The 24736-nt window shown below is 44.0% G+C and overlaps 1 protein-coding gene across 2 annotated transcripts in view; it reads left to right on the top strand.

Moving 5' to 3' along the window:
* CHN2 (chimerin 2) overlaps nt 1–24736 on the top strand; it is a 294785-nt gene that overhangs the window by 148647 nt on the left and 121402 nt on the right. For both annotated transcript variants that reach the window (XM_047763711.1, XM_047763712.1), the window contains exon 3: nt 2029–2084. In XM_047763711.1, the coding sequence (XP_047619667.1) occupies nt 2029–2084 (56 nt within the window). The remainder of the gene's footprint in view (nt 1–2028; nt 2085–24736) is intronic.

The following is a 24736-nucleotide window of genomic DNA, read 5'->3' as shown; positions in this document are numbered from 1 at the left end:
CTTTGATGTTCTGGGACAGATATTTCACTTCTGGACACTTGTTTCCTCATCTTAAAAAATGAGGATGATATTGAATCAATGTGCTTTTTTTCTGAGCTCTTGGGAAGCTTGTTCCTGGCACATAGCAAGCAAGGAATATGCTGGTTCCCTTCTCGTCTCCCTTCCCCTCCATTCATCCCCAAAGCATCTGTATAAGGCTGACTGTGGTGTCTGTGCTAGAGCACATGTTCAAATATTTGTTGATATGCATTGTAAAGGTGTGCTCAGCTAGAAATGCTTCTCCCTTATAACAGCTGGACTTCCTTTGCCACCTGCAAGGGAGGCATGAAAAATAATGTTCACAAAACTGGTGGTGTGCACATGTCCAGCCGTGCCCCCCACATATTCCAGCTGGCTTGATCCTGAGAAGAGGAAAGGGGGTGTTCTCTGCGTGTGGGCTCTGCCGTTCCTCTGAGCTCTAAACCTGGGATCTAGTAGATGCTCCTTTGGTTCCCTTTACATTATTAACAGCAAAACCCTGCTGAAAGCAGCAAGTCAGTGTCGGGGCTGATGCCGGGGAGTAAAGGATTCCATGCAGCCTGTCTCATCACTGAGGGCAGCATGGGCAGTACTGGGATAGTCAGTGGAACGGGCACAGCTATTTCTCTGTCTTTGGCCAATTCCTCCTCGTGTTTCCTCCGGCGCGGGAAGCCTTCTCTGACCTGTCTGTCATACGTGGCTGCTGTTGTCCTCAAGTGACACAGACTTCGTCATTAGTGGGGGCAACCTCAGCTTAGAAATGTGACACTTTAAAACATCTACGTGAGGGCTAGAGGGTGTCTTCTCTGTGAGAAAGCCAGGTCGCCTACCCTCATTATTTCTTATTAGGTAAGAAAATAACATGCTGGGCTGAAGCTCTGGTGGAGCCAGAGTCACAAAATCCATCCCATCAAACTTTCCACCTCTGCTTCCACATGACCCTCTGCCCTTCCATTAAAATGTCTTTTTTTATTATTATTATTATTTTGAGACCTAAAAATAAGCCAGAAGTTTTTGCTTCTCTTACTACATTTTCAAGAAAGATGTTATACAATTGAACTTTCAACTTCTCAGACATGTATCTATTCTATAGGATATGATTCACAGATTTATTTAACATGAATTAGTCCCCCTTCAAGAGTCTGAAGACATCATATAGATTTGTTTTCAACCTCTATTTCCGTGGAAGTAGAATCCCAAGGTACCTGCTTGGGTAGCTTTTCCTCTAAGAGAAATAACCAAACCAGCTAAGCAGCAGACAGTCACTCCTTATCGTCTGAAAAAAATTGCAAACAATAGTCTGATGAATTATATCTTTGTATACAATTATCTGCTTTCCTCCATACCCAAGCCTGAAAATCTGTCTTTAAAACAGGACATAAAAGAGTTATTATTACTAAAGATTCTAAAGAGCCCAAGAAAAAGGAGTGACAATGGGTAGGAAACAGTCAGGTAGATGAGAGGTCACGGAGATAGGCAGGGCAAAAATGGAGCTTATGAAAAGAGAAATGACTTGGGGTTTCATTAACTCACAGAACCACTGGTGTCTTTGTCCATAATTGTAACATTTCAGAGGATGCGGCTCTTCTAATGCCAGTCTTCCACGGATATGTCAGGAAACATTGGCATTGAAATTCAGGAATCCTATTATATGATCTTTCTCCTTAGGTACTCAGAAGTAGAATTTCATCTTTAAAATTGTCAAAAGAATTTTAGTCCTCTCTAGTCTTCCAAGAAAGCCATAAAATGAACAATGCCAGTAACAATTATGAAACTAAATTGGCCTTAGAAGAATTTTAAAAAATCAATTTTGCCAGTTTACATTCATCGTGACTAATTTCCATATAAATGACCTGACTCTATTCAGTCTAAAAATGTGCCTCTATCTCCTTTGTGTTTTAGTTGAAAAATTTGCAGTTCTCGAAAGTTACTTAGGTCGAACAGTTTGAAGGCATGCTGGTATGTGTTGATGTTTTTTAATTGTAATTCTCTCTTTTTTATGTTTGGCAGTGTATCAGCTGCAGCAAGAAGCCCCTCGTCCCAAGAGGATCATTTGTCCCGGGGAGGTCAGTACTCAGCTATTTCTAACACACCTTGTTAGATACGATGGATTGTCAGCAATACTGTTCATCCCCGAGGCCCTCAGATTCCTGGGAGTTGATTTCTGTTAACGTTTGTTAAAGTGTCACCAAACTTAACATCTAAATAAACCATAGTTGGAAATCAGGTGTTATTTAAAAAATACTAACTAACTTGGGGTCAGAAGTCTCACATTTTTAACCACTGCAGAAGCCAATGAAGCATCCTTTGCGACCCAGTCGTACATATATAAACGTACTTTTTTTAAGATTTTTATCTTTTCTGTTATAGTTGATTTACAATGTCCTGTCAATTTCTGCTGTACAGCAAAGTGATCCAGATAGATAGATAGATATATACATACATACATATATGTATATATGGGTGTGTTTATGCGTGTGTGTGTGTGTGTGTACACATTCTTTTTTTCTATGATCTTCCACCATGGCCTATGCCAAGAGATTGGATATAGTTCCCTGTACTGTACAGCAGGAGCTCATTGCTTATCCATTCTAAATGTAATGATTTGCATCTACCAACCCCAAACACCCACCTCCCCCTTGGCAACCACAGGTCTGTTCTCTATGTCCCTGAGTCTGTTTCTGTTTTGTAGATAGGTTCATTTGTACCATATTTTGGATTCCACGTGTAAGTGATATTGTATGGTTTGGAGTAGCAGATACCATTTAAAGTGTCACATCTGCCTTATCAAGGGGAAAGGCTCTAATTCCAACAATCTTGGCTTCATCCTTGGCTTCATCAGCACTTTCTGGCAGACCAGTTGGATCTGGTTTTGAACTTGTCTCAAAGACTTTGGTACATATGTACCCACGCCCAGAGCTAACTCACCACTGTTTGATAAATATTTTGCATGAAATTTTACTTCTGTTGAAGGGCATTGAAGTTCACCAGGTAATATGAATTTTAATAAAGTGGACATTGCCTTCCCAGGAGTAGAGCTTGGGAGGAGAAAATATTTCATGTATAAGAAAAAATCCAGGATAAGGCCAAATCTTTATTGGGTGGTATGATCTTGTTCTGTTCCTAACCCTGCTGACTGTTGTTCTTTGGTTATTTGATTACATGCAAATATGAGAAGAATATGATAAATACAAAATTTTTAATGATATGCTCATTTAGGGTATTCCTTCGATTCCTTCAGTCGAACTTTACACTTAGTATTTTGCCATCAGAAAAAGAAAACATAGCCCTGTGTAAGGAGTTGGAGCAGTTTAATGTCTCCATGAAAATAATGTTTTTAAAATTAGAATTCAACTAAAGATTCTTCCCAGAGATATTAATAAAAGGTCTACGGGCAAGGCCAGGCACCAGAACCTGAAACCCAAGGGTACAGTAAATATTCCCTACTCTGTTCTGACGTTGATCTAGGTGTTGGGAATACAGCAAAGAACTTGGCTATTGGTACTTCGAGTGTCATATTAATTGTATGTAATTAAAGATATATTTAAGATTTTACCTCTGTGTGTGTGAGAAAGGAAGGAAGGAGGAAAAGAAGAAAGAAAGAAGGAGAGAAAGAGAGAAAAAAGAGAGAGAGAACCCAGGTACTTCTTTGTTTCTCAAAATCCTTGGACCCATGTTCACTAAGCCAGGCAGAATGTTAGCAGTGAAGATGCTGGATCCAGGTTAGCTTCATAAACGCTCTTCCTAGGGTTCCGCTGACTCTCTCCAGACACCTAGTAGTCTGAGAATCTAGTCTGGCTCCTTAATGTTGCACTTGCATCAGAAGGAAGTGCCCCAGAGGCCTCAGCAAAGCAGAGCTGTGAGCCACAAGCTGCAACCATCTGCTTTGACTAAAGCACATGGTGCATGTGCAGCTTTTCTGCCTTCTCTCCCTCCAGTCTTTTAAACCAAGCTTTCCACTGTTACCAATCCGATGCATTATTAGGTTATGCCTGGTGGTTGATGGATTCCTAGGTACTTGCCTCTAGAAATTCCCTATCTCATTTCTGCCTGGAAACCAAACATGAAATGGACATTCTTCAGCTCCATTTCCCCAGCAGCCAGCGTGGGGCCCATCCATTCAGGAAGGAGTCAGGGATGAAGGGCAAGTGTGCTGGAAGGAATGGTGCAGCTACAGGTGCGGCTGAGGTGAGCGCCAGAAGGGGGAGCCTCACTTCCCCTGGGCCTCTGGTGCAACCGTAATTGCAGATAATTCCTTCCCAGACTGCTGGGTCTCCCAGGGCTTGGCCTCCTTCTAGTGAAGGCCGGGCACCCCTTGGACACTGGTGAAACCATTGCTTTTGCTGCAGTGTTTGAGTAAATGGCCCTGTGCCCTGGAGCATACCTGCATGCTCGAGGGAATGCCTAATGAAGATAGAAATAAGCCTTTCTGTTTGCATGCCTGGCCAGAGCGATTGAAGCTTTATTAACCCATTTACATAAAGCCATGGGCTCTTTCTTTTGAACAATGAGTTAGGATTTTTCTGTGTCTTTGCCATCTTATCCCTCAGCTAGCTACTAAAAGTCCACGCTCTGGAGTTGCAGCCATGGCTTAGCAAAAATGAACCCAACTAGGATCCATGAGGATGGGGGTTCAATCCCTGGCCTTGCTCAGTGGGTCAAGGATCTGCCAATGCCATGAGCTGGAGTGTAGGTCGCAGACACAGCTTGGATCCCTCATTGCTGTGGCTGTGGTGTAGAACGGCAGCTGTAGCTCCAATTCGACTCCTAGCCTGGGAACCTCCATATGCCGCAGGTGCAGCCCAGGGGAAAAAAAAAAAAAAAGAGTCCATGCTCTTTTTTATTCACAGCCTTGCTCTCTTCCTCTGTCTTCAGCCCCTCTCTTCTCAGCCACCTTGTCCCAAGCAGGCCTGCCCAGCTCTGTTGCTCCAACACACTCCCTCTCCTTTGTTTTTCTGATGACTAACAACCTCCCAGGCCGTGGGCCTCTCTTAGGTTCGGATCCTCCCATAATGTGATAAATCCCACATTAGAGCACCAAGGGAGTCTGCAGTTACAGAGTCACGGAGCAAGGTCATTCAGGGGTATACACACAGGCCAACCTGACTCAAAGGCTTGGTGACCCTCAACGGATACTGGCCACCTACTGGACTTGATTGGGGAACTAGGTGGTTGAGGGTACAGATGGACTCAGCAGGCAAAATCCAATAAGCTTTGCAAACCAAGGCAGGGGAACGCCTGCCATAGAGTCAGCTGGACTCATTTTGAATCCCTGTTCTACTACTTTCCAGCTCCCTGACTTAGAGCCAAGCACTTACTCTCTCAGGGGAATTAAGGTCCACCCCCTGGGCAAACAGCTACTTGGCAGGGTGTTATAAGTGGGATCTATGTGTCAAGTGTCTAGAAGGGTGGCTGGCATGTAATTAGTACTCAACGTTGATGACTTAGGGCAGATTCAGAAATCTGTGAAGAGCAGGATCTGAGATCGGCATTAGGGGCAGAATCAGAGCAATGACAGAATTCTCTGGATGTGAAGGCGAAAAAGACAGTGAACGAGAACCAAGCAAGATGCTGGGTCAGGGACTGAGCCACCAGGTATAAAGATAACTGAGGATGAGGAACAGAAGCTACAAGCGGTCAAACAATGGCTCTGGCACCAAGTAAGCCACATAGGTCATGTACTGAAAGCATAATTCATTGTTTTCTTGAGATTCATTGCAGTAAATTAATATTTATTGAGGAGCTGCAGTGCCTGGCTCTCTTCTCTACCGGCACTTCCGGAGTGCTCTCTGCCAAGAGATTCCAAACCTCTTCCAATGTGCAAAATTCTCACTTGCCCTTTCCGTCAACTATCAATCAGTTGTTTCATAAGCATTTATTAATTACCAAATGTGTGCCTGGAGGGTCTGCCAGGAACTGTGCAGAATACTGACTCCCAAATTTGTGTCTCTAGCTGAGACTTCTGCCCTGGGCTCCAAACACCTTGCTCCATCTGTCTACTCGATCTTTTCAGGTAGATGTCCCTCGGGTCATCTCTAGCCTAATGTTCAAAGGAGAACTGGACCCCACTCCATTAAATGGCACTGAACTTCAGAACCCTGGAAGCCTCTTTCCCATCCTTATGCTTTTTCTCTTAGAAAGCTTCAGTTTTACCTCCAAAGATACCTTGCGTTCACTCACTTTTCTCCAACTTCCAGGACTACCATGTGGTTTGGCCCATCGTTGTTTCTTGTGTGGATTATTGCTACTCAGCAGCCTCCTGCTTCATCTCCCTGCTTCTGCTCTTGGCAATCTTCCTGCACGTGCACACGTGCATGCGCGTGCGTGCGCGCGCACACACACACACACACACACACATATACACTCCACTCTTCAATCAGGAGGCCAAACCATCATTGTTAGATAGAAACCCAGCAGCTTCAGCAGCTTCCCATTGCTCTCAAAATAAAAATGAGTCTTCTTGCTACACCTGTGAGCGTGGTGGGGCTCCTGCCTTCCTCCCTGCCCTGTCTGTACTATTCTTCTCCAAGAGCATGGCCTTGCAGCTCCTACTCATCAAACAGACCATGGTGCTGCTACCACAGGGCCTTTGCAGTTGCTCTTTGCCTGGAATTCTTGTCCTCAAGTCCTCTGCGTGTCCAGGTATCAGATCAAATTTCATCTAATAACTGAAGTCCTCCTTGATCCCCATAAAAATTAGCATCTGCAGATCTTCTCTTTCATATCAACCTATTTATTTTGTTTACAGTACTTACGACACTCTCTTCTCTAGTTTTGATCATATTTAACTGTTCACTTGTTGCCTGTACATCTCTGTCCAAAAGAATGCAAGCTCCAGAGATGTCACCAGCCTTAATCCTAGGTACTTCTCTAGTGTTGAGCCCAGGGCCAAGCAGCAGTGGGCAGTCAGTAAATACATAGTAAAATGATGGGGGGGAAAAAAAGCATAAAGACTGCTAACATAAGGAATTTAGAATTCTCAAACTATTACTAATAGCATATCAGATTTACTCAATGCTGTTATTAGGGGAGTGAGCTGGACTTTTGGCCGTTGCTAAGGTTCTTAAGTAAACACAGACTAATATTTTTTTCCTGGAATTTCCTAAATTTCTTTCATGGCCTTTCCAAAAGGCCAGCATTGTCGAGACATACTTGCATGGTTAATGTAAAGATCCTCTGGAATTACCTGAAGAAGACAAAATATGTAGACATTCTTTTGAGACAGTAAATGATTTTGGTGTCATTTGTCCTTCTTTTTTGAAACAGCTGTAGTGAGCATGGGATTAGAAAAAGCAATTTCGGAAAAGAGAAATAAATTACACACTATCATTTCAAATTGTTCTCCATCTTATGCAGCTTTGACTTCCCCTCTGCCTACCATAGAATAATCTATTTTGGAAAAGGTTTTTTTTTTTTTTTAACACATAAGTGAATTGTAGAACTGAGGTTGCTAGCATTTATGATCAAAATCAGAGTTTTTCCAATTGTGAGAGATTCAACTAAGTACAGGTGATAGTGGCCTATCTTAAAACTGGAGCAATACCTTATTTTACCTCCTAGGGAATGGTATTCTCTTTTTAAATACTATTCTAAGTGCCCCGTCCCCATTTCTGTGCATTTTCTTGTGTTTCTCGTGTTCCTCGATATGTACCCATTTCACTCTCTTCTACCTTGAGCTGTAAAAGCTGTTCTTTTAAGGCTACAAAAGCATTTCATTTTATCATTAGGCTTTTTAAATTTTGATTTACCGTACCTAGACTTCACAGTCTTACAGTCTTGTACCTTTAGGCGTTTATCTTGTCTTCGGCATGTCTGGAAGATCTTAACAAGCCATATTGATTGGCTGTATCATTCTCAACTAACTCAGTACATTTCAAACCACAGATTCAAAGTAAACTCAGAGGGATTTTCTAATATTCTACAATCCTTCCTTTTTTCTTCTTCTGTTCGTTGAAAATAAATGTTTTTGAGCAAATGTGCATTAGGGGGAACATGAAAATCCTACTGAGTCGAGACATCTAGACAAGATACATTTTTAATGTAATGAGATTGATTCTATAAGCCACAAACAAAAATCAATCCCATTACCTTTTAATTGGCTTTATGTGTAGTAATCAGAAGGCTGTTTCTTCCCTGATCAGAAATATTTTTCTTCTTTTCATCCTAGACTTTCTCCACGAGTCTCTCTTTTCCCCTCTTACTATTGACATAACCTAGAATAAAGGGCTTTTCCCATCATTATTCCTCCCGGGCTTTCATCTCCCTCCCTAATGCTGTCTGGCTTTTTTCGTGATGTGATTTCATCCTGAGCTACATTCGCTTTGTTTGTAAACCCGCTCTTGCAAAGGGGGAAAGCCTTCTTGCAAAACTCATGTTAGAAAAAAAAAATTGGGGACATATGAGTTTTATTTTTTTCTAAAGATAGAGCCAAAAGTTTTGCCCTTCCTTAAATAAAAAGCTGCTTTAAAAAAAAAATTTGACAAGTGATGCGATCTACCAAAGTACATAGCCTTTTAAAAAATTCACTCTTTGGAATATTCCAAATTTCTTCTAATAAAACACAGACTTTGCCCATGTGCACCTAGAAAATATTTACCCATTTCCAGGGCGAGAGCATGAGTGGTGGGTAAGGACTCCTCAGGACAAGCTGCTGGAGAATTCAGAGGCTCGGGGGCTGCAAATTGAGGGCACGGATGGCTGAACTGGAGAGGGCCACCAAGAACGACATATACACACAAATTGAGTGTAAGTTGAGGCAAAAGTGCAAGTTTTTTTCCCTTTCGAGCAGAATAAGGAGGAGTTCCTGTTGTGGCTCAGCGAGGTAAGAAACTGACACAGTGTCCGTGAGGATGTGGGTTCGCAGTGGCTTCGCTCTGTGGGTTAAGGATCTGGCACTGCTGCAAGCTGCCATGTCGGTGCAGGTGTGGCTCAGATCCCGCATTGCTGTGGCTGTGGTGGAGGCCAGCAGCTCCAGCTCCTATTAGACCCCTGGCCTGGGCACTTCCATGTGCCGCAGGTGTGGCTATAAAACAAACAAACAAATAAAAAAACAGAATAAGGAAGGGAAGGGAGAGTTAACAGTGATTGATAATAACTAAAATTTCTTGAGATGGTAAGAAATGAGATGAAATACTACAGTATGTAGTTAGTTGTTTTGGAAAAAAAGAAGGGCCAGCAATGTCATCCATGATGTGTTATCGTCACTTAGCCTGTGACAGCCCTGACCCAAGATACAACCACTCACAGATGGGGGTGGGAGGGGGTGGTCCAGGCTGAATACACATTGATTATGAGGAGGTGCTGGCTTTTGTCAGGCCAGCCTTACTCATCCCAACAGAAGCTGGGGCCATTTGGGAAAGTGAACAGGTGCATAGCACTGGGTGCCCCAGTAAATTTTTAAAGACATGCTTCATGTTTGACTCATCGGGTTAACCATTAACTGAGAAATAATGCTGATAAAGGCGGGTGACACTTTGCCCTGAGCAAGCCAAGTTTCCTAAGGTAGTGGGACCCGGCTCACCAAGCAGTGATACATTTGAAAAAACAAAATATGGATGGCACTGTCTCAGACCATCCCAATTTGACTGTAGCTACTCTCAAGGATACTGGCCAATTATTTTATTTTATTTTATTTATTTTTTATTTACTGATTTTTCTTTTTTTCCATTATAGCTGGTTTACAGTGTTCTGTCAACTTTCTATTGTACGGCAAGGGGACCCAGTCACACATACATGTACACATTCCTTTTTCTCACCTGCGTAATTATTTGCTGCTGTCAGTCTTTCACTAGTAATGAGCATTAACACATGTGCATCCCTTACTGTGCCCTGAGCACTGGGTTAAGAGTTTCACACATGTTATTTCTCACAACAGTGCCATGGCGATTGTTATCTGTCTCATTTTACAAGAGGAAATGAGACAAATACCTCAGGAAGGGCAGAGCCAGATTCAAGCTCAGACCGTCCAAATCCAGCCACTGGGCTTCTCACCCCGTGATTCTGAAAGTGTGGTCCCAAGACCAGCAGCCAGGGCCTCACCAGGGAACTTGTCAGAAATGCAGATTCACTGGCCCACCCCAGATCTGCAGCGTCACAAACTCAGAGCTGGGATGCAGGGATGTGGGTTTTAACAAACCCTGCAGGTCATCCGGGTGTTCCCTCAAGAGTAAAGGATCATAACTGTAGCCACTGTCCTTGCTCCCTCTTCTTTCTGTTTCATGCTGCCTTCCCGACACCCAGGAACAGAAGTATCAAGATGCTTTGTCTGGAGTTTCCGTCGTGGTGCAGTGGTTAGCAAATCTGACTAGGAACCATGAGGTTGCGGGTTTGATCCCTGCCCTTGCTCAGTGGGTTAAGGATCCGGTGTTGCTGTGAGCTGTGGTGTAGATTGCAGACCTGGCTGGGATCTGATGTTGCTGTGGCTGTGGTGTATGCCGGCAGCTGTAGCTCCTACAGGACCCCTAGCCTGGGAATCTCCATATGCTGCAGGTGTGGCCCTAAAAAAAAAAACCCCAAAAGACAGAGATGCTTTGTCCCCCGATGATGCTTACAGTCTGCCCACTGCTGTGCTAGACTTTTCATGGACTCCCAAGTAGATGCCAAGTCACCCCAGAGCTGCCTTTTTTCCTAGATGAACTTCCTCCTCAATGTTATTTTCCACCTTTTAAAAATATCTTGCCCTTGTCTTTCTTCTCTGCCATGTCTAGCTTTCCCACGCCCTCAAATGTCGCAGAGACCAAACATGAATCTTGGGAGGAGTATGGTCAGGGCTTAGTTTAACCTGGTTGCCCACAGCCACCTGTGTCCCCAAGAAGGTATACTTCTTAATCTTATATTTGCATGACTAATTAACACAAAATTCAAATTCAGTTCTAATCAGGTGATTCATACTCATGTTCATCCATATGCAGTACATATTCTTATGCGCTTCAGCTGTATTTAGATGTTTTCCTTATCTTGTGACTGTGCCCCAGTCCTGGCTAGATTTACTCTTGCTTTTAATGGACCTTGGGACTCATAACAACACCAAGTCCGTTATTGAATTGTAGTTTTGAATTATAGTTCAATTATGCTTTGAATTGTAGTTCTGTTTTCCACGTGCTCATCAATGGATCATCTGTGTGCTTAATGAAGAGCTCTCAATTCAGGGGTTGTAGGTGACTAATTGGCTCATAAAAGCCAGTCCAGCACACGTGCTGTCTTGGCCCCGCCTCCTTGCCTCAGTCTCCCGCTCCCCAGCCATCCCCAGGCTGACTGGTGCCTTTGGTAATTGATTCCCTTTGGCTGTGTCCTCTCACAGTCTCACTTGGCAGTAGCGCCCAGGACACCGTGTCTCCTGTCTTGTTGGACAGAATCGCAAGCTTTGCCTTCATGATAGTATCTCTTTCTTCCTCCTTATTTACATGGCCAGGTCATCCCCCCTCTACTGCGGAAGGAAATTAAATAGGCTTGGCACAGCCTGACACAGGCATATTGGTTGCCATCCAGCACCTTGTGTCCTTCTAGGTAATTAGACATCGATTGTTTGATGAATTGTTCTTGTATCTCCCTTGGTATTTCTACCACGTCTATAATTACAGTTTTCAAGTTGTCTCTTTGCTCTGCTGTGATTCTTCGAGTTCTGTGACTTCTCAAAGACCGTGCAGAATGATGCTCCAGCAGCAGCATCTTTCAGTTCAAGGAGGCAGATCAGATCCTTTAGGGTTTCAGCATTCTCAGTCATTTAACGAGATAATTCAACCACTCGCTGTCTTAGTTTATTTTGATTTTTTAAGTTGGCATCAGTATGCCATCGATTAAAAATTAATGAATCTCTCCTATCTGTACAATAAGAGATGGAAGGGCATGAACTCAAATAGATGATTTGGCTCACCATTAAATAAAAGGACTTTTGAGGCATTGGTAAAAGCTCTGAGTTTGGAGCTAGCTGTAAGATGTCCTCAATCCAGAGTTCCCATCGTGGCGTAGTGGTTAACGAATCTGACTAGGAACCATGAGGTTACGGGTTTGGTCCCTGGCCTTGCTCAGTGGGTTAAGGATCCGGCGTTGCTGTGAGCTGTGGTGTAGGTTGCAGACGTGGCTCAGATCCCGCGTTGTTATGGCTCTGGTGTAGGCCAGGGGCTACAGCTCCGATTGGACCCCTAGCCTGGGAACCTCCATATGCCATGGGAGCAGCCCTAGAAAAGGCAAAAAGACAAAAAAAAAAAAAAAAGTCCTGAATCCAATTTTTGAGAGTAGACTCTGATGTTTGTTAGTCTAGCATAGCCATTGGCCAACCATAGTCTTCCAGCTATTTTTGTGAATAAAGTTTTATTAGAATACAGCAGTGTTCATTCCTTTATGTATTTTCTATGGCAGCTTTTATGTTTCATGTTGAGTACCACAGACTGTGTGGTCCTCAGAGTCTAAAGGATTTACTGTCTGACCCTTACCAGAAAAAGCTTGCTGACCTCTAGCCTTGCACTAGAAGTAACCTTGAAGGGTGAGTTTATGCACGTAAAGTGCTCCGACCAGAGCCTGGAAGTACTGGTCTTTAATTTCTTCCATTTCCAAAACACTTGTATGAATCTTAGCCAAAAGGATGACTTTAGTCCTGTCATTTAGGGTGAACTTGATCCCAAGCCACCATAAGATCTTGGTCTTCATATTTAACATACTGATGAAGGAAGCCAAGGCAGTGATAATACGACGTTTTCCCTTTAACTGCTTCCTCACGACCACCTCCTCCCCATTAGGAAATGATAGCCTGTTTAGAAAGGTGGCCAGCGCTCCACAAGCAGGAAATTAAAGAGGTGTGTGGAATCTCTTTATTTGGGAACACCATCAGAACATGTAAACTAAGCTCATTTTCTTTAATTTCAGGAACAAAGCTGGTGTTACCTTCTATGCGTTACTGAATTTTGATGAATGATTTACATGCTGCGGCATTTGCAGGAAAGAGTACTGTATCTGCAACTTACTGTGAAATACACCCCCCCCCCAAATTTGGATGAGTGGATAGATGGAGGGATGAAAAAATAGATATGCCATAGAGCAAGTATATATAGTACATGGTATAGAATCTAGGTGGTGTGTACATGAGTGTTTGCTGTAAAAGTCTTAAAGTTCTTCTGTATATACAAATATTTTCACAATAAAATGTCAAGAAGAAAAACAAAGTTTGTCTACGCAGGAAGAGTGACCGAAGGGTGTGCTCTAACAGGGGACAAAAACAATCTCTTGGATGCACAGCCCCGAAAGGCAAGAGGGTGTTTCAGTGTCAGAACTGCTGGAAGTCCCATCAAGCCAGCTCAAGAAGTGTTCACATGGAATATTTAGGCAGAAAAAGAATTTGAAAGCAAGGGCAAACATTAATTAAGGCACTTCCACTCTTATTTATTACCATGTTGGGAATTGTTTGGGGCCAATGCCTATTGAGAAATGCCAAATTAAGTGATTTTTTTAAATAATAGAGAACAGGCTTCTGGATTTTACAGCATTATCACCATGTAGCAAAATGGGTCCCACGCCGGAAATTAGCAGCTGGGTTTCAACCCTGAACCTGCTGCTAGTCCCAGGTGGTACTGTGAGAAAATTCCTTTACCAGTCTAAACTCCAGCTTTCTTATCTATAAAAGGAGGCAAAGATACATAGTCCACCTTCCTGGTGGAAAAAGAAATATAAAAGCCTTCTCAAAGCCATGAACATCCTACCAGAAAATGAATTGTCAGTGAGGGCAGCACTACCCCCAGGAAGGGGTGAAGGATTGGTTCTTGAGAGGGCATGGAAAAAAACATTTACTCTTTTCATGTGCAAAGCACAAACATACCTATAGGACATAAACAGATATGCAGTCTATTTGTAGGATTAACATTTTGCTGGAAAGAGATGATTGAGGAACATATAAAAAAGCTGCAAAGGAAGGTTATAATGCAAAAAATATTGAGAGCATTTAGCCGGATCATCTGTAATTTATACCATCTCCCAACATCTGTCCCCTTTCCTTTTCCTAGGGTCGCTTAAGTTTGTCCATCAGTTTGAGCACATGCCTTTGAATACTTACAGTGAATACTTACATTTGAATCTTACTGCATTTCTAGGAAGAGGGCGGAAGGATGAGAAGGATAGACATTCCTTGCCTGTCGCAAAGTACACATAGTACCACTTAACCCAAATACCATTAGGCTCTGAAGAAAGGAATTTACTAATGAGAATGAGGAATTAAATGACTGTACTCATGCCATCTTTTCCCCCCTAGAAATTTAACAGCAACATTAGTTTTCCCTTGATTTGATTCGATTCGATTGGTTACTTTAAGCTCTTTAAGCCTAAGAGATATGTGGAGGATTTAAAGAGAGTTCCAAGGAGAATAATGAAGATGAATTAAGGGTTGGAAAATAGGATCCACTGGAAATGATGAAAAGAACAAGGACTGTTTCGTATGAGGAAGAACAGGCAATCAGGTGGCACAGAGATGGCTACTTATAGTGGAAACCTGCTCTTATAGAGAATATTCTCAGGTTCTTATCTGCACTGAGGACCAGCGAACAAGAAAAGTGTACTTTGAAGCAGAAGGAATATGAGATTAGATACTGAGGTAAAATTTCTGTCCATGTTTAAATCCTAGATTTTGATTCCCCTTTATGAGATTTTTTTTTTAAGAGAGTAAGATGCCTATCTATAGGAAGTAGCAGAAGGATGGACAGGTGAACCCATCATATTTGATTCTCCTGCCCCAGTGGGAGGCCAACCAGTCAGTGTGGCCTCCACGGGATTTGGCTTGATGGGAGGAAAGCCATTTTTCCTGGAACTGGGCTTCAGGATGCCAGAGGATGAGAACCAAACCATAGTCAAGAGAGTGCCAGGGTAGAGCCAGAGTAATACACCTAAGTGGGTTGTCCATACAGGCAGGGCCAGAGGTGGTTTGGGTGTTGCTGCCAAGGATTCAGTCCTAGAGAAGATGTGGCAAGGAAAAGTGGGTCAAGATGAGCTGCTGGGAAGATGATCTGGGCTGGCTGCCGGGGAAAGTAGTGCCCATGGCTGGGCTTTTGGATGCTCCTGGAAGGCTGCTGTGAGAGTGGATCCAGAAGGGTGTCCCAAGCTTCTAGAAAGATGTTCACTCTTTCAGTGTTTGAGACCTGCTGCCCAAAGTTGTGGCTTCCAATCCCAGGTATGTATCAGAATCCCCTATGGAGCTTGGTAAACACAGCCTAACTCACAGCCACTCTGGTTCCTGCCCTAGAGATTGGGACTCAATGGGGATGTCACTTAGGACTCAATTGTGAGCAACAGAAATCATACCTGGCTACATATAGGGAAAAATCAAAGATTGGGGGAGGCGGGAGGAGAGTAGGTGGAAAGATATGAAGAAATTCGCTGAACATGGGGCTTTGGGAAGGATCTGTGAATCAAGACATCTTCAGGGATCCAGAAAATAGGACGGTGGCAGTTCAGGGGGTGGAGTGTATGGTCAGGGGCCCCGGCTCCAGGGTAATGGAGCCTGCTTTTATACCCTGCTTGCCTCTGCTTCAAATGGTCCTTTGGAAATGGGCGTGATAGATTTTATCTCTGGGGTAGTTCTGAGGATCGAATGGGTTAATATACATCAAGAAAGTGTTTAAACAATTCTTGGCACCTAGTAAATTCTTAATAACTATCAGGGGTTGTTTTTATTGTTGCCATTAGCCTCTGGGTGTATGTGAATTGATGCTAACGGTTTCTCTTAATACTTTATTCTCAGCTTGCAAATTCCAGGGCATCTGGGCAGCTTAGGTTTTGGTTCTCAGGTTCGCCCCTTGGCCCGAGAATGTGTGGAACTTGATGAGCAGAATCCCTGACTACGAGTCATGGTTGTTCCCTGTGGGCTTCATTCTTTGCTCATTGAAGCTTTTTGCTCAATGAGCTGGGAGGGGAGCAAGATTTGTCAGTGTGGAAGCATAAAGGATCAAGGTGTGAGCCACCAGTACTGCCTATGTTGCCATGCAGGCCCCCTTTGAAGTTTCAATGAGCCCAGAAGGGGGATGCAGGGCCATTAGCAGAGCCAACTTTGAAATAATCTATTACTTCCACGGAGGCCAAGCTCTGTACAAGATACTCTGTTGGGTGCTAGGACAACAGGGGTGAAAAGACAGGTGCTCTTTCTTCAAACAACTCATGTCTAGAGGTCAGAAAGGCCAACAGTCACAATCGTGGTGAGGTCTTGGTGGTAACTTAGGCCTTTATAAAGTTCGCAGAGAGTCTAGGAAACTGTACCTAAAGTGGTGGGAGTTGGCCAGGAAAGATTTTTTTCCAAGAGGGCGGTGTTTTACCTGTTATTATTAAGATCAGCAAGATTTTTGCCAGGTTAAGGCATAGACAGGTTGGAGAGCAAGTATTAGAATTCCAGGCAGAGGAAATATTGGGACCAAAGAATGGCCAAAGTCTATGAGCAACCAACGTGCGTTTCAGAAACTACAAGGTGTTCTGTGCTAGGAACTTAAACAATTGGGTGGAACAAGAGTTTATGTGCTAAGGACTGTCAGCTGAAGAAAGTGCACATTCCGAAAGTTGAGAATTATGTGGGATTTCTTGTTTTTGTCTTTTTAGGGCTACATCCACGGTATATGGAGGTGCCCAGGCTAGGAGTCTAATCAGAGCTGTAGCCGCCAGCCTACGCCACAGCCACAGCAACATCAGATCCAAGCCACATCTGTGGCTTACACTATAGCTCATGGCAACACCAGATCCTTAACCCATTGAGTGAAGCCAGGGATTGAACCTGCGTCCTCATGAATACTAGTCAGATTCGTTTCCGCTGAGCCACGATTGGAACTCCAAGAATTATGTTTTATACTGACAACTTAAGCCCCTGAGACAGTCTCTTAGGCAGCTCTGAGGGACAGTTCCGAAGTAAGGGAGGAGCCAGGATACGTAGGAGTTTTGGGGGAAAAAAAACTCCAAACTCCAGTTAGAACATCAAAAGACTACTGCTAATTAAAAACCAGGAGTTCCCACTGTGGTTCAGTGGGTTAAGAACCCAACTAGTATCCACGAGGATGCGGGTTCAATCCCTGGCCTCACTTAGTGGGTTAAGTATCCAGTATTACATGAGCTGTGGTGTAGTTCACTGATGAAGCTCAGATCCTGCGTTGCTGTGGCTGCTGTGTAGGCCGGCAGCTGCAGCTCCGATTTGACCCCTAGCCTTAGAACTTCCATATGCCACAAGTGTGGCCCTAAAAAAATAAAAATAAAGGAAAACCAGACAGCTCAAATTCATGACTTTAGCACTTTTCTATATATGGGAAGAGGCTAGAGTCTGGGCTCAGTGAAATCGTTTCTTTTATATGCACCTTAACTTTCTAGGGCCAGTACCCTGTTTTCTCCATCCTCAATCCTTTTGGGGTGCACCATAGTGGAGGTGGCTACTGTGGCTGATGGCTTGATGGCCATAACATCCTGTGTTCACTGATGTGGCAGGCAAGACATATTCTGGATACACAAGCAAGGCTATGTTGGGAAGATCCTGTATGCTGTGCATTCAGTCATTCAGTAAATATGTATTGAGCACCTACTGTGTATCACCTCTGTTCTAGACTCTGGAGATACAACAGTAAGCAAAACACAGAAATCTCTTCCCTTGTGTTGTTTCCTTTGAATGGGAGAGATTGGCAAAAAGCACACAAGTAGAATATATACATCTCAGATGGTGTTAAATGTAGTGGAAAACATGTGGATATGCCAAGGAGAGGAGGTGCCACTTTTAAGCAGGATAGTCTGGAAAGGCCCTTCTATGTTGTATGGTTTTGACCACGTGGCAGTGGGGAGCCAGTGAAGACTTTGGAGCAGAGAATAACATGATGAGATTTGCATTTTCTGTCCTCAGTGCGAAAGACAATGGAGGATGATTCAAGTGCAGACAGGTAGATCCGTAAAAAAAGACAATTTCAGTGGTCCAGGTGAATAGACAGTGCCGTGAACATGGGGAGAGAAAGAGAGAGATACCACTTCAAGAGCAATTGGAGAAATTATATACAATGGTCAGGACTCGGTGACAAGTGGGGTTGGGAAGGAAGAAGGAATCTGGCTCAAGCACTAGAGGGCAGGGGTGGAGGGTGCTGCCCTGGATCGAACTAGTCACAGGGATGGGAGTGAAGGGAGGTGAGCGTCCAAGGTGATGGACAGACCTTCCTGTAACAGGCAGCTGACCCCCGTCTGCCGAATGGGCAGGTTGAGGGGTTTAACCCGTGGAGATCAACCCATCTACCCAGCAGTGTCAGCATTTTCTGTGAGTGCATCATCTCTCTTGTTCCCTGGACAGTTTCCCCTCCTCTTGGTGTAGGAGAAGGTTCTGGGCTCTGGTATCACTCAGGTGTTCCTTTCGATTTCCTCTCCACGCCTCTGAGCGATGTGATCATAGGCGGCTTCTTCCGTCATCCGGGCCCTGGGAATGTCAGTCTGTACATGATGTGCCTGTTAGCAGAACTGGAGCCCACACTGAAGGCACCTGTTGCATCTTGGCTCCTCCTCTGCTCCTCCGGGCCCCGCACTCAGTGAGGTTCTGGGTCAGGGTTCCTAAGTCTCAACCTGGAGGGAACCAGAACCAGGAATGAAGGGCTGAATGTGCAAGGTGTCCGAATTTGTCTGAGTCTGCGTGCAATTGCCCTTCTCAATCACAACATCATAGACATTTGCGGGTGGGCTGTCCTGTGAACTGAAGGATTTTACCACCATCCCTGGAGTCTCCCCCACCAGGTGCCAGTAGTACACTCCTCCCAGTCATGACAATCGAACTGTCTCCAAACATTGTCAAGTATCCCCTGGGAATAAAAACAGCCCCCCTCTTCCCAGTTGAGAAACCACCCGTCTAAGAAAAGTCTTTTACTTTTTTTTTCTTTTTTGTGTGTGTGTCTTTTTAGGGTGGCATATGGAGATTCCCACAGCTCATGGTAATACTGGATCCCTAACCCACTGACCAAGGCCAGGGATTGAACCAAATCCTCATGGATGCTATTCGGGTTCAGTAACCGCTGAGCCACGACAGGAACTCCAAGTCTTTTACTTTTAATTTGTTCTAATATTATCACTAATTCTTTTTCTCTTTGTTTTTTGTCTTTTTAGGGATGCACTCACAGCATACGGAAGTTCCCAGGCTAGGGGTCAAATTGGAGCTGCCGGTCTACACCACAGCCACAGCAGTGCCAGATCTGAGCCATATCTGTGACCTACACTACAGCTCACGGCAACATCGGATCCTTAACCCATTGAGCCAGGCCAGGGCTCGAACCCATGTCCTCATGGATACTAGCAAGGTTTGTTACCACTGAGCCATGGTGGGAACTCCCTTATCACTAATTTTTGAATCATACCTCCTAGAAAAGTACGGCGGGGGGAAGAAGGCAGAAAAGCAAGCAAATGAAAGGGAGTTGGTTTGGCCCTGAGCATCTTAACTGATACTGGGGTATCTGTCAGTTAGCAGAATGTGTAGAGCCAGTTACTAAGGCTCCTGACTAGTGGGTACTTACATAACTTAGCAAAACCATTGGTCATCTTTTAAGGAGGTTTATTCAGAAAGACTGGCCAGGATTTTTTTTTTTTTTTTTGGCTTCTTAGGGTCACACTCACGGCATATGGAGGTTCCCAGGCTAGGAGTCGAATCAGAGCTACAGCTGCTGGCCTGCACCACAGCCATAGCAACGCAGGATCCGAGCCGCGTCTTCGACCTACACCACAGCTCATGGCAACGCCGGATCCTTAACCCACTGAGCGAGGCCAGAGATCGAACCCATGACCTCATGGTTCCTAGTTGGATTCATTTCTGCTGAGCCACAGTGAGAATTCCTTTTTTTTTTTTTTAAATAATACACTCTAACCAAGACAGAAAGGAATTCACCTCACCAGCACCCCCAACAGTATCTTGGAAGGGGTTAAAGTAATGCCATGAGGAAAACGAAGGAAAAGAAATGGGGGATTTCAGGTTGGATCACTTGTCATTCTGTACCAGGCAATGTGACCACAAGAATGCCAACTTCAGTACTTGCGTTTTCTTTCTCTCCCTTTCAGTAGAGATCTTCGATTTCTAATTCAAAGGGAATTATCCATATTTATTTTTTTCTGGATGAACTTGTCCCAGTATCACCAATACAAACCTCCCCGTCAAAAGCTTTTTTTCCCCCACACTGGATCTGTATCTCTGAGAATCTAACACTCTAGCTGCCCTGTGTAGGGAGTTGCTAAATTGGGTTTTTAAATTATTTCTGTTAAGCAAAAACTTAACACACACCAGCTGCTGAGGGATTATGAAAGCTTTGTTTTTTCAATAATTGGAAACCTTGTTTACAGGGGATTCACAATATTCTTTAAATGTCTTTGTGTTGAATAGGAAAAGAACTTGTGTTTATCTAGGCGATGATAATCTGACTATAAAGCTAACTCATTTAAGGATTATGCTTCCCGTCTCTCACGATGCAGCTGTCACCCTACTGTTCTTTCAAGCTTTGCAAAATGCTGGGAATTCTTCCTTAATAGGAGAAGAAGAAATTGGAAAAACAAACCAGGTAGTTTGGACTCCATCTAATTCTGAATCATGGGGAAATAGTTGAGAGACCCAAAACATCACCACATCTAGGCAAATTTACTCTAAGATCTCACTTGTTCACTCATTGTCAGAATGCAGTTCATTCCAAGGAGATTTTAAGGTGTGCAGTGCTGGCCAAGAAAAATCAAGGACAACTCAGATAATTCTGTGTTTAACCAAACTGTAGAATTTGGATAGCCAATGAAGGCACCAGTGTTGACTGGCATCCACTCTGGAGGAGCTGGGAGGTGAAAGGTAGGCGTGCTGAGCCCTAAGTCACTTACTCAGTCTGTGACCTCAAGCTCGTTCAGGGGCTTTCTGAAAAATAATCGCACTCTCTTCCCTCATACGGTTGTTTGGAGGCTTAAATGAGATAAATATGTGAAACCCCATGACAGTTCCTGGCACGAAACAGCCACTCCATAAATGCCAGCCTATTACCACAATGTTCCGAGCCTCTCGCCATTTTCACATGCATTATCTCATCTAATCTTTGAAACAGCTTTATTAAAACAGTACATTTTGGGACATTCTCGTCGTGGCTCAGCCGTAATGAACCCAACTAGTACCCATGAGGATGCGGCTTCAATCCCTGGCCTCGCTCAGTGGGTTAAGGATCAGGCATTGCCATGAGCTGTGGTGTAGGGCGCAGACACAGCTCGGGTCCCACGTTGCTGTGGCTGTGGCATAGGCCACCAGCTGTAGCTCCAATTCGACCGATAACCTGGGAACTTCCATATGCCATGGGTGCGGACCCCCAAAGACAAAAAAAGTACATTTTTATAACTCCAGTTTTATTGAAAATGGAGGGAAATGAGATGCAAAGAAGTGTAATAACCTACTCAGGGTCACACAGCAAATGAAGTGACAGCGGGGCTCTGGGTTCATAATCTTTGGCTCGTTCTGCAAACATTTAATGAGTACAGGCACCCTTTGCTCTCAGAACAATCACTCTGAAAATTTGCTATAACAGCTTAGCAAAGGGTGAAGCCAACGTCATTCTCCTAGTTAAGAACCTGCTGTCACAAGTTCTCCTACGTGCGATGGCGTCTCAGACTTTAATGCGTATATGACTCCTCTTCAAAATACAGATGCGGTGTTTTTCACAAGCTCCAAGGTGAGGCCATGCTGCTGGTCCCCAGATCACACTTTGAGTAGCAGAAAAGCTGGCTGATGGAAGGGGAGCGCCTCTCACACCTCAGAATCCTCCTGATCAGCCTCCTGTTTAAACATATCGCACCTTATACCCATAAAGCTCCCCACTCTTCCTCTCAGGGTTCAGCCCCCTCAGTATTTATTTAGTCCGGGTACCTGAGGTCTCATTTAGGTTGTACTTTCAAGTCTTTGGCAATATTATTACCTCGTTGTTTATTTTTGTTAGAGAATCTACTCAGTGTAGAGGGTTAATGAAATTCCTGTTCCGCTCAGCTGTGTGCTCAGAGTATGTTGGGGATGCTTGTCCTAAAATACCTTCAGAACAAGTCACGGTGCAGATCTTATTACCTTAGGATCATGCCTCATTTTTGTTGCAAATCTATTTCCCAGTTGGATCACTCACCCTGTTTCCTGAATTTGGCTGTCTGAATAACTTCTGCCTCTTTGTCATAATAACATCCACTCTCAAATCCATTCTCCAAAAAAAAAAAAAAAGATGTATGTTTCTATTTCCCAGTGATTCTAGCACTTTAGTGTATGCTTCCGTATCATCTAGGGGATCTTGATTAAATAACGCGTCGAAGCCCTACCCTCAGTCTTTCTTTTTTTTTTTTTTTTTTTGTTGTTGTTGTTGTTGCTGTTGCTATTTCTTGGGCCGCTCCCACGGCATATGGAGGTTCCCAGGCTAGGGGTCTAATCGGAGCTGTAGCCGCCGGCCTACGCCAGAGCCACAGCAACTCGGGATCCGAGCCGCGTCTGCAACCTACACCACAGCTCACGGCAACGCCGGATAGTTAACCCACTGAGCAAGGGCAGGGACCGAACCCGCAACCTCATGGTTCCTAGTCGGATTCGTTAACCACTGCGCCACGACCGGAACTCCCCCTCAGTCTTTCTGATTCAGTTCATCTGAGGAAGAGATCAGGACTCTATGTCTTTAACAAGCATCCCGAAGTGTTTGTTTTGAGGGACCAGACCACACTTCAAGAAATGCTGCTGTTAAGGATATTCAAGAGAAAGGGTAGCAATGCTTAAGGCAGATCCAAAAGAGGAAGACCAAAATGCCGTGATCAGGGAGTTCCTGTCGTGGCTTGGGGGTGAGCGAATCTGACTCGCATCCATGAGGATGCAGGTTCGATCCCTGGCGGCCTCTCTCAGTGGGATAAGGGTCCCGCATTGCTGTGGCTGTGGTGTAGGCCAACAGCTATAGCTCCAATTCAACCCCTAGCCTGGGAACATCCATATGCTTCGGGTGTGGCCCTAAAAAGCAAAAAAAAAAAAAAAAAAAAAAAAGTTGTGATCAACAGTGACGTCAAAAGCGTGTGTTACCCAGCGTGGGGAGTCTTCTAATGTAGATGATGCTTATTTAGAATAGGGTGTTCAGTTATATTTTAAAAAAGGATCAGCTACAATTTTGCACGGTCACGCCACGTACATCAGAGTCACCTGTGTCTTGGGGAAGGACCCATTTTTGGTGTTTGCTCACCTGTCTGCTTGGTGTCCTCTTTCTGTGAAGAAAGATGTTCATTGCAGAAACAGGTGGATCATCAAAGGATGCAGTATTGGAAGATCGAGCAGTATGTTCTCAAATTACTGTGGATTTTTTTCCCTAAAATGTTTGGGCTTCTTTCGCTTCTTGGAGGTGGACCCCTAAAGCCCAGAGCAGGCATTGCAGATCCGATCTCTGTGAGTCCTGTCCTCGGTGACTGTCTTCGCCCAAGTGACGGGTTGTCCTGGGATAATCACAGTAGCAGGGAAGATGCTGAACCGACGTTCCGTCATGTTAGGATGTTGCATGTTTGTTCCTTCCTGAATCCACATAACTACCTAAATCAGGCCTCCATTGTTTTTCAAGTTGCCTGACAGTTCTCAGTAAGAATGCAAGAACTTCTGAGCTGCCTTACTTCTTGTTAGTCAGCTGTCTTGTGTCTCATTCACTGAAGAGAATCTCCTACACCTGGAAATTGAAATTCAATGCTATGGATCCTTTAATAAAACAAATCTGCATTTCGCAGGTGTACTCCAATGCCATCAGTGTCTATTGAGGAACCGAGCTTGGGGACAGAGTCAGGCTCCTTTAAGGCAAGACTAGATCACAGGGTAGAGGTTACTAGTATCTCTAGTCAAGTCCCTTCTCCCTTGGAGCCCTGATGTCAGCCCACTGTGTTTTTTTCTGGATCTGAGGATCCAGTATTGTCCACCTCTAAAAAATAGATGTTCTGTGATCTTCCTGAGGTCATTTAACTTAGATAAAGCTTTCGACTGGTTAAAAGCTTAGTGAACTGTGGAGAGAAAGACTATATTTAGACTCCTAAATATAGGAGTTTAGGAAAAGGAGAGGTGATGTATTTTTTTCATGCCAGCCATTCTCTCTCTCTAACAAGGACAGCTATGTTTCTTTAAGAGCTACAGAGACAACACCGGGAAGAGAGACTGACTCAGATTACTACCAAAACAGCCTGGACAGTGGGAGCAGCGATCAGATGGCTGCCCACATCCGCTGTCTTCACCCTCTCTTCCTTCCTTCCACCTTTCCTCTCCCCCTATATAGAGTTGCCAGATTTAGAATAAAATAAATAATAAGAGGATGCCTAGGTCAATTTGAATTTCAGATAGACAAAGAATCATATTTTAGTAAACGTTTTGTGCAATATTTGGGAGCTGTTCCATGGCTCTATTCCATGTGTCGTCTTTCCCACACAATTCAGAGCTCTTATTTTCTTGTGGTTTTCATCTGCAGATTTATCCCTCTCTTGGACCAAAGGGTCTTGTAGGCAGGATCTTACTTGGTATTCGCCAAGGCAGCAGAAATATTGACTTCCCTATCTGGGGGGGGGGTCTATGTTAGATACTTCAAGTGTTTCCTCCGATTGCAAGTACAGAACACACCTGAGCTCCTTCTGCCTTTCCTCTCATACCATCACAAACAATGACAGGGCTGAGCATGGACTTCTTAACATGAGCGTGCCCTATATTTTTATGATGGATGGATGCACTGAAAGCAAGTTGTTGTCTTCTTAGGAGTCAATGAAA

This window comes from Phacochoerus africanus, chromosome 16 (assembly GCF_016906955.1).
Source record: "Phacochoerus africanus isolate WHEZ1 chromosome 16, ROS_Pafr_v1, whole genome shotgun sequence".
NCBI classification, from domain to species: domain Eukaryota; kingdom Metazoa; phylum Chordata; class Mammalia; order Artiodactyla; family Suidae; genus Phacochoerus; species Phacochoerus africanus.
This window is presented reverse-complemented; position numbering and strand designations above follow the sequence as displayed.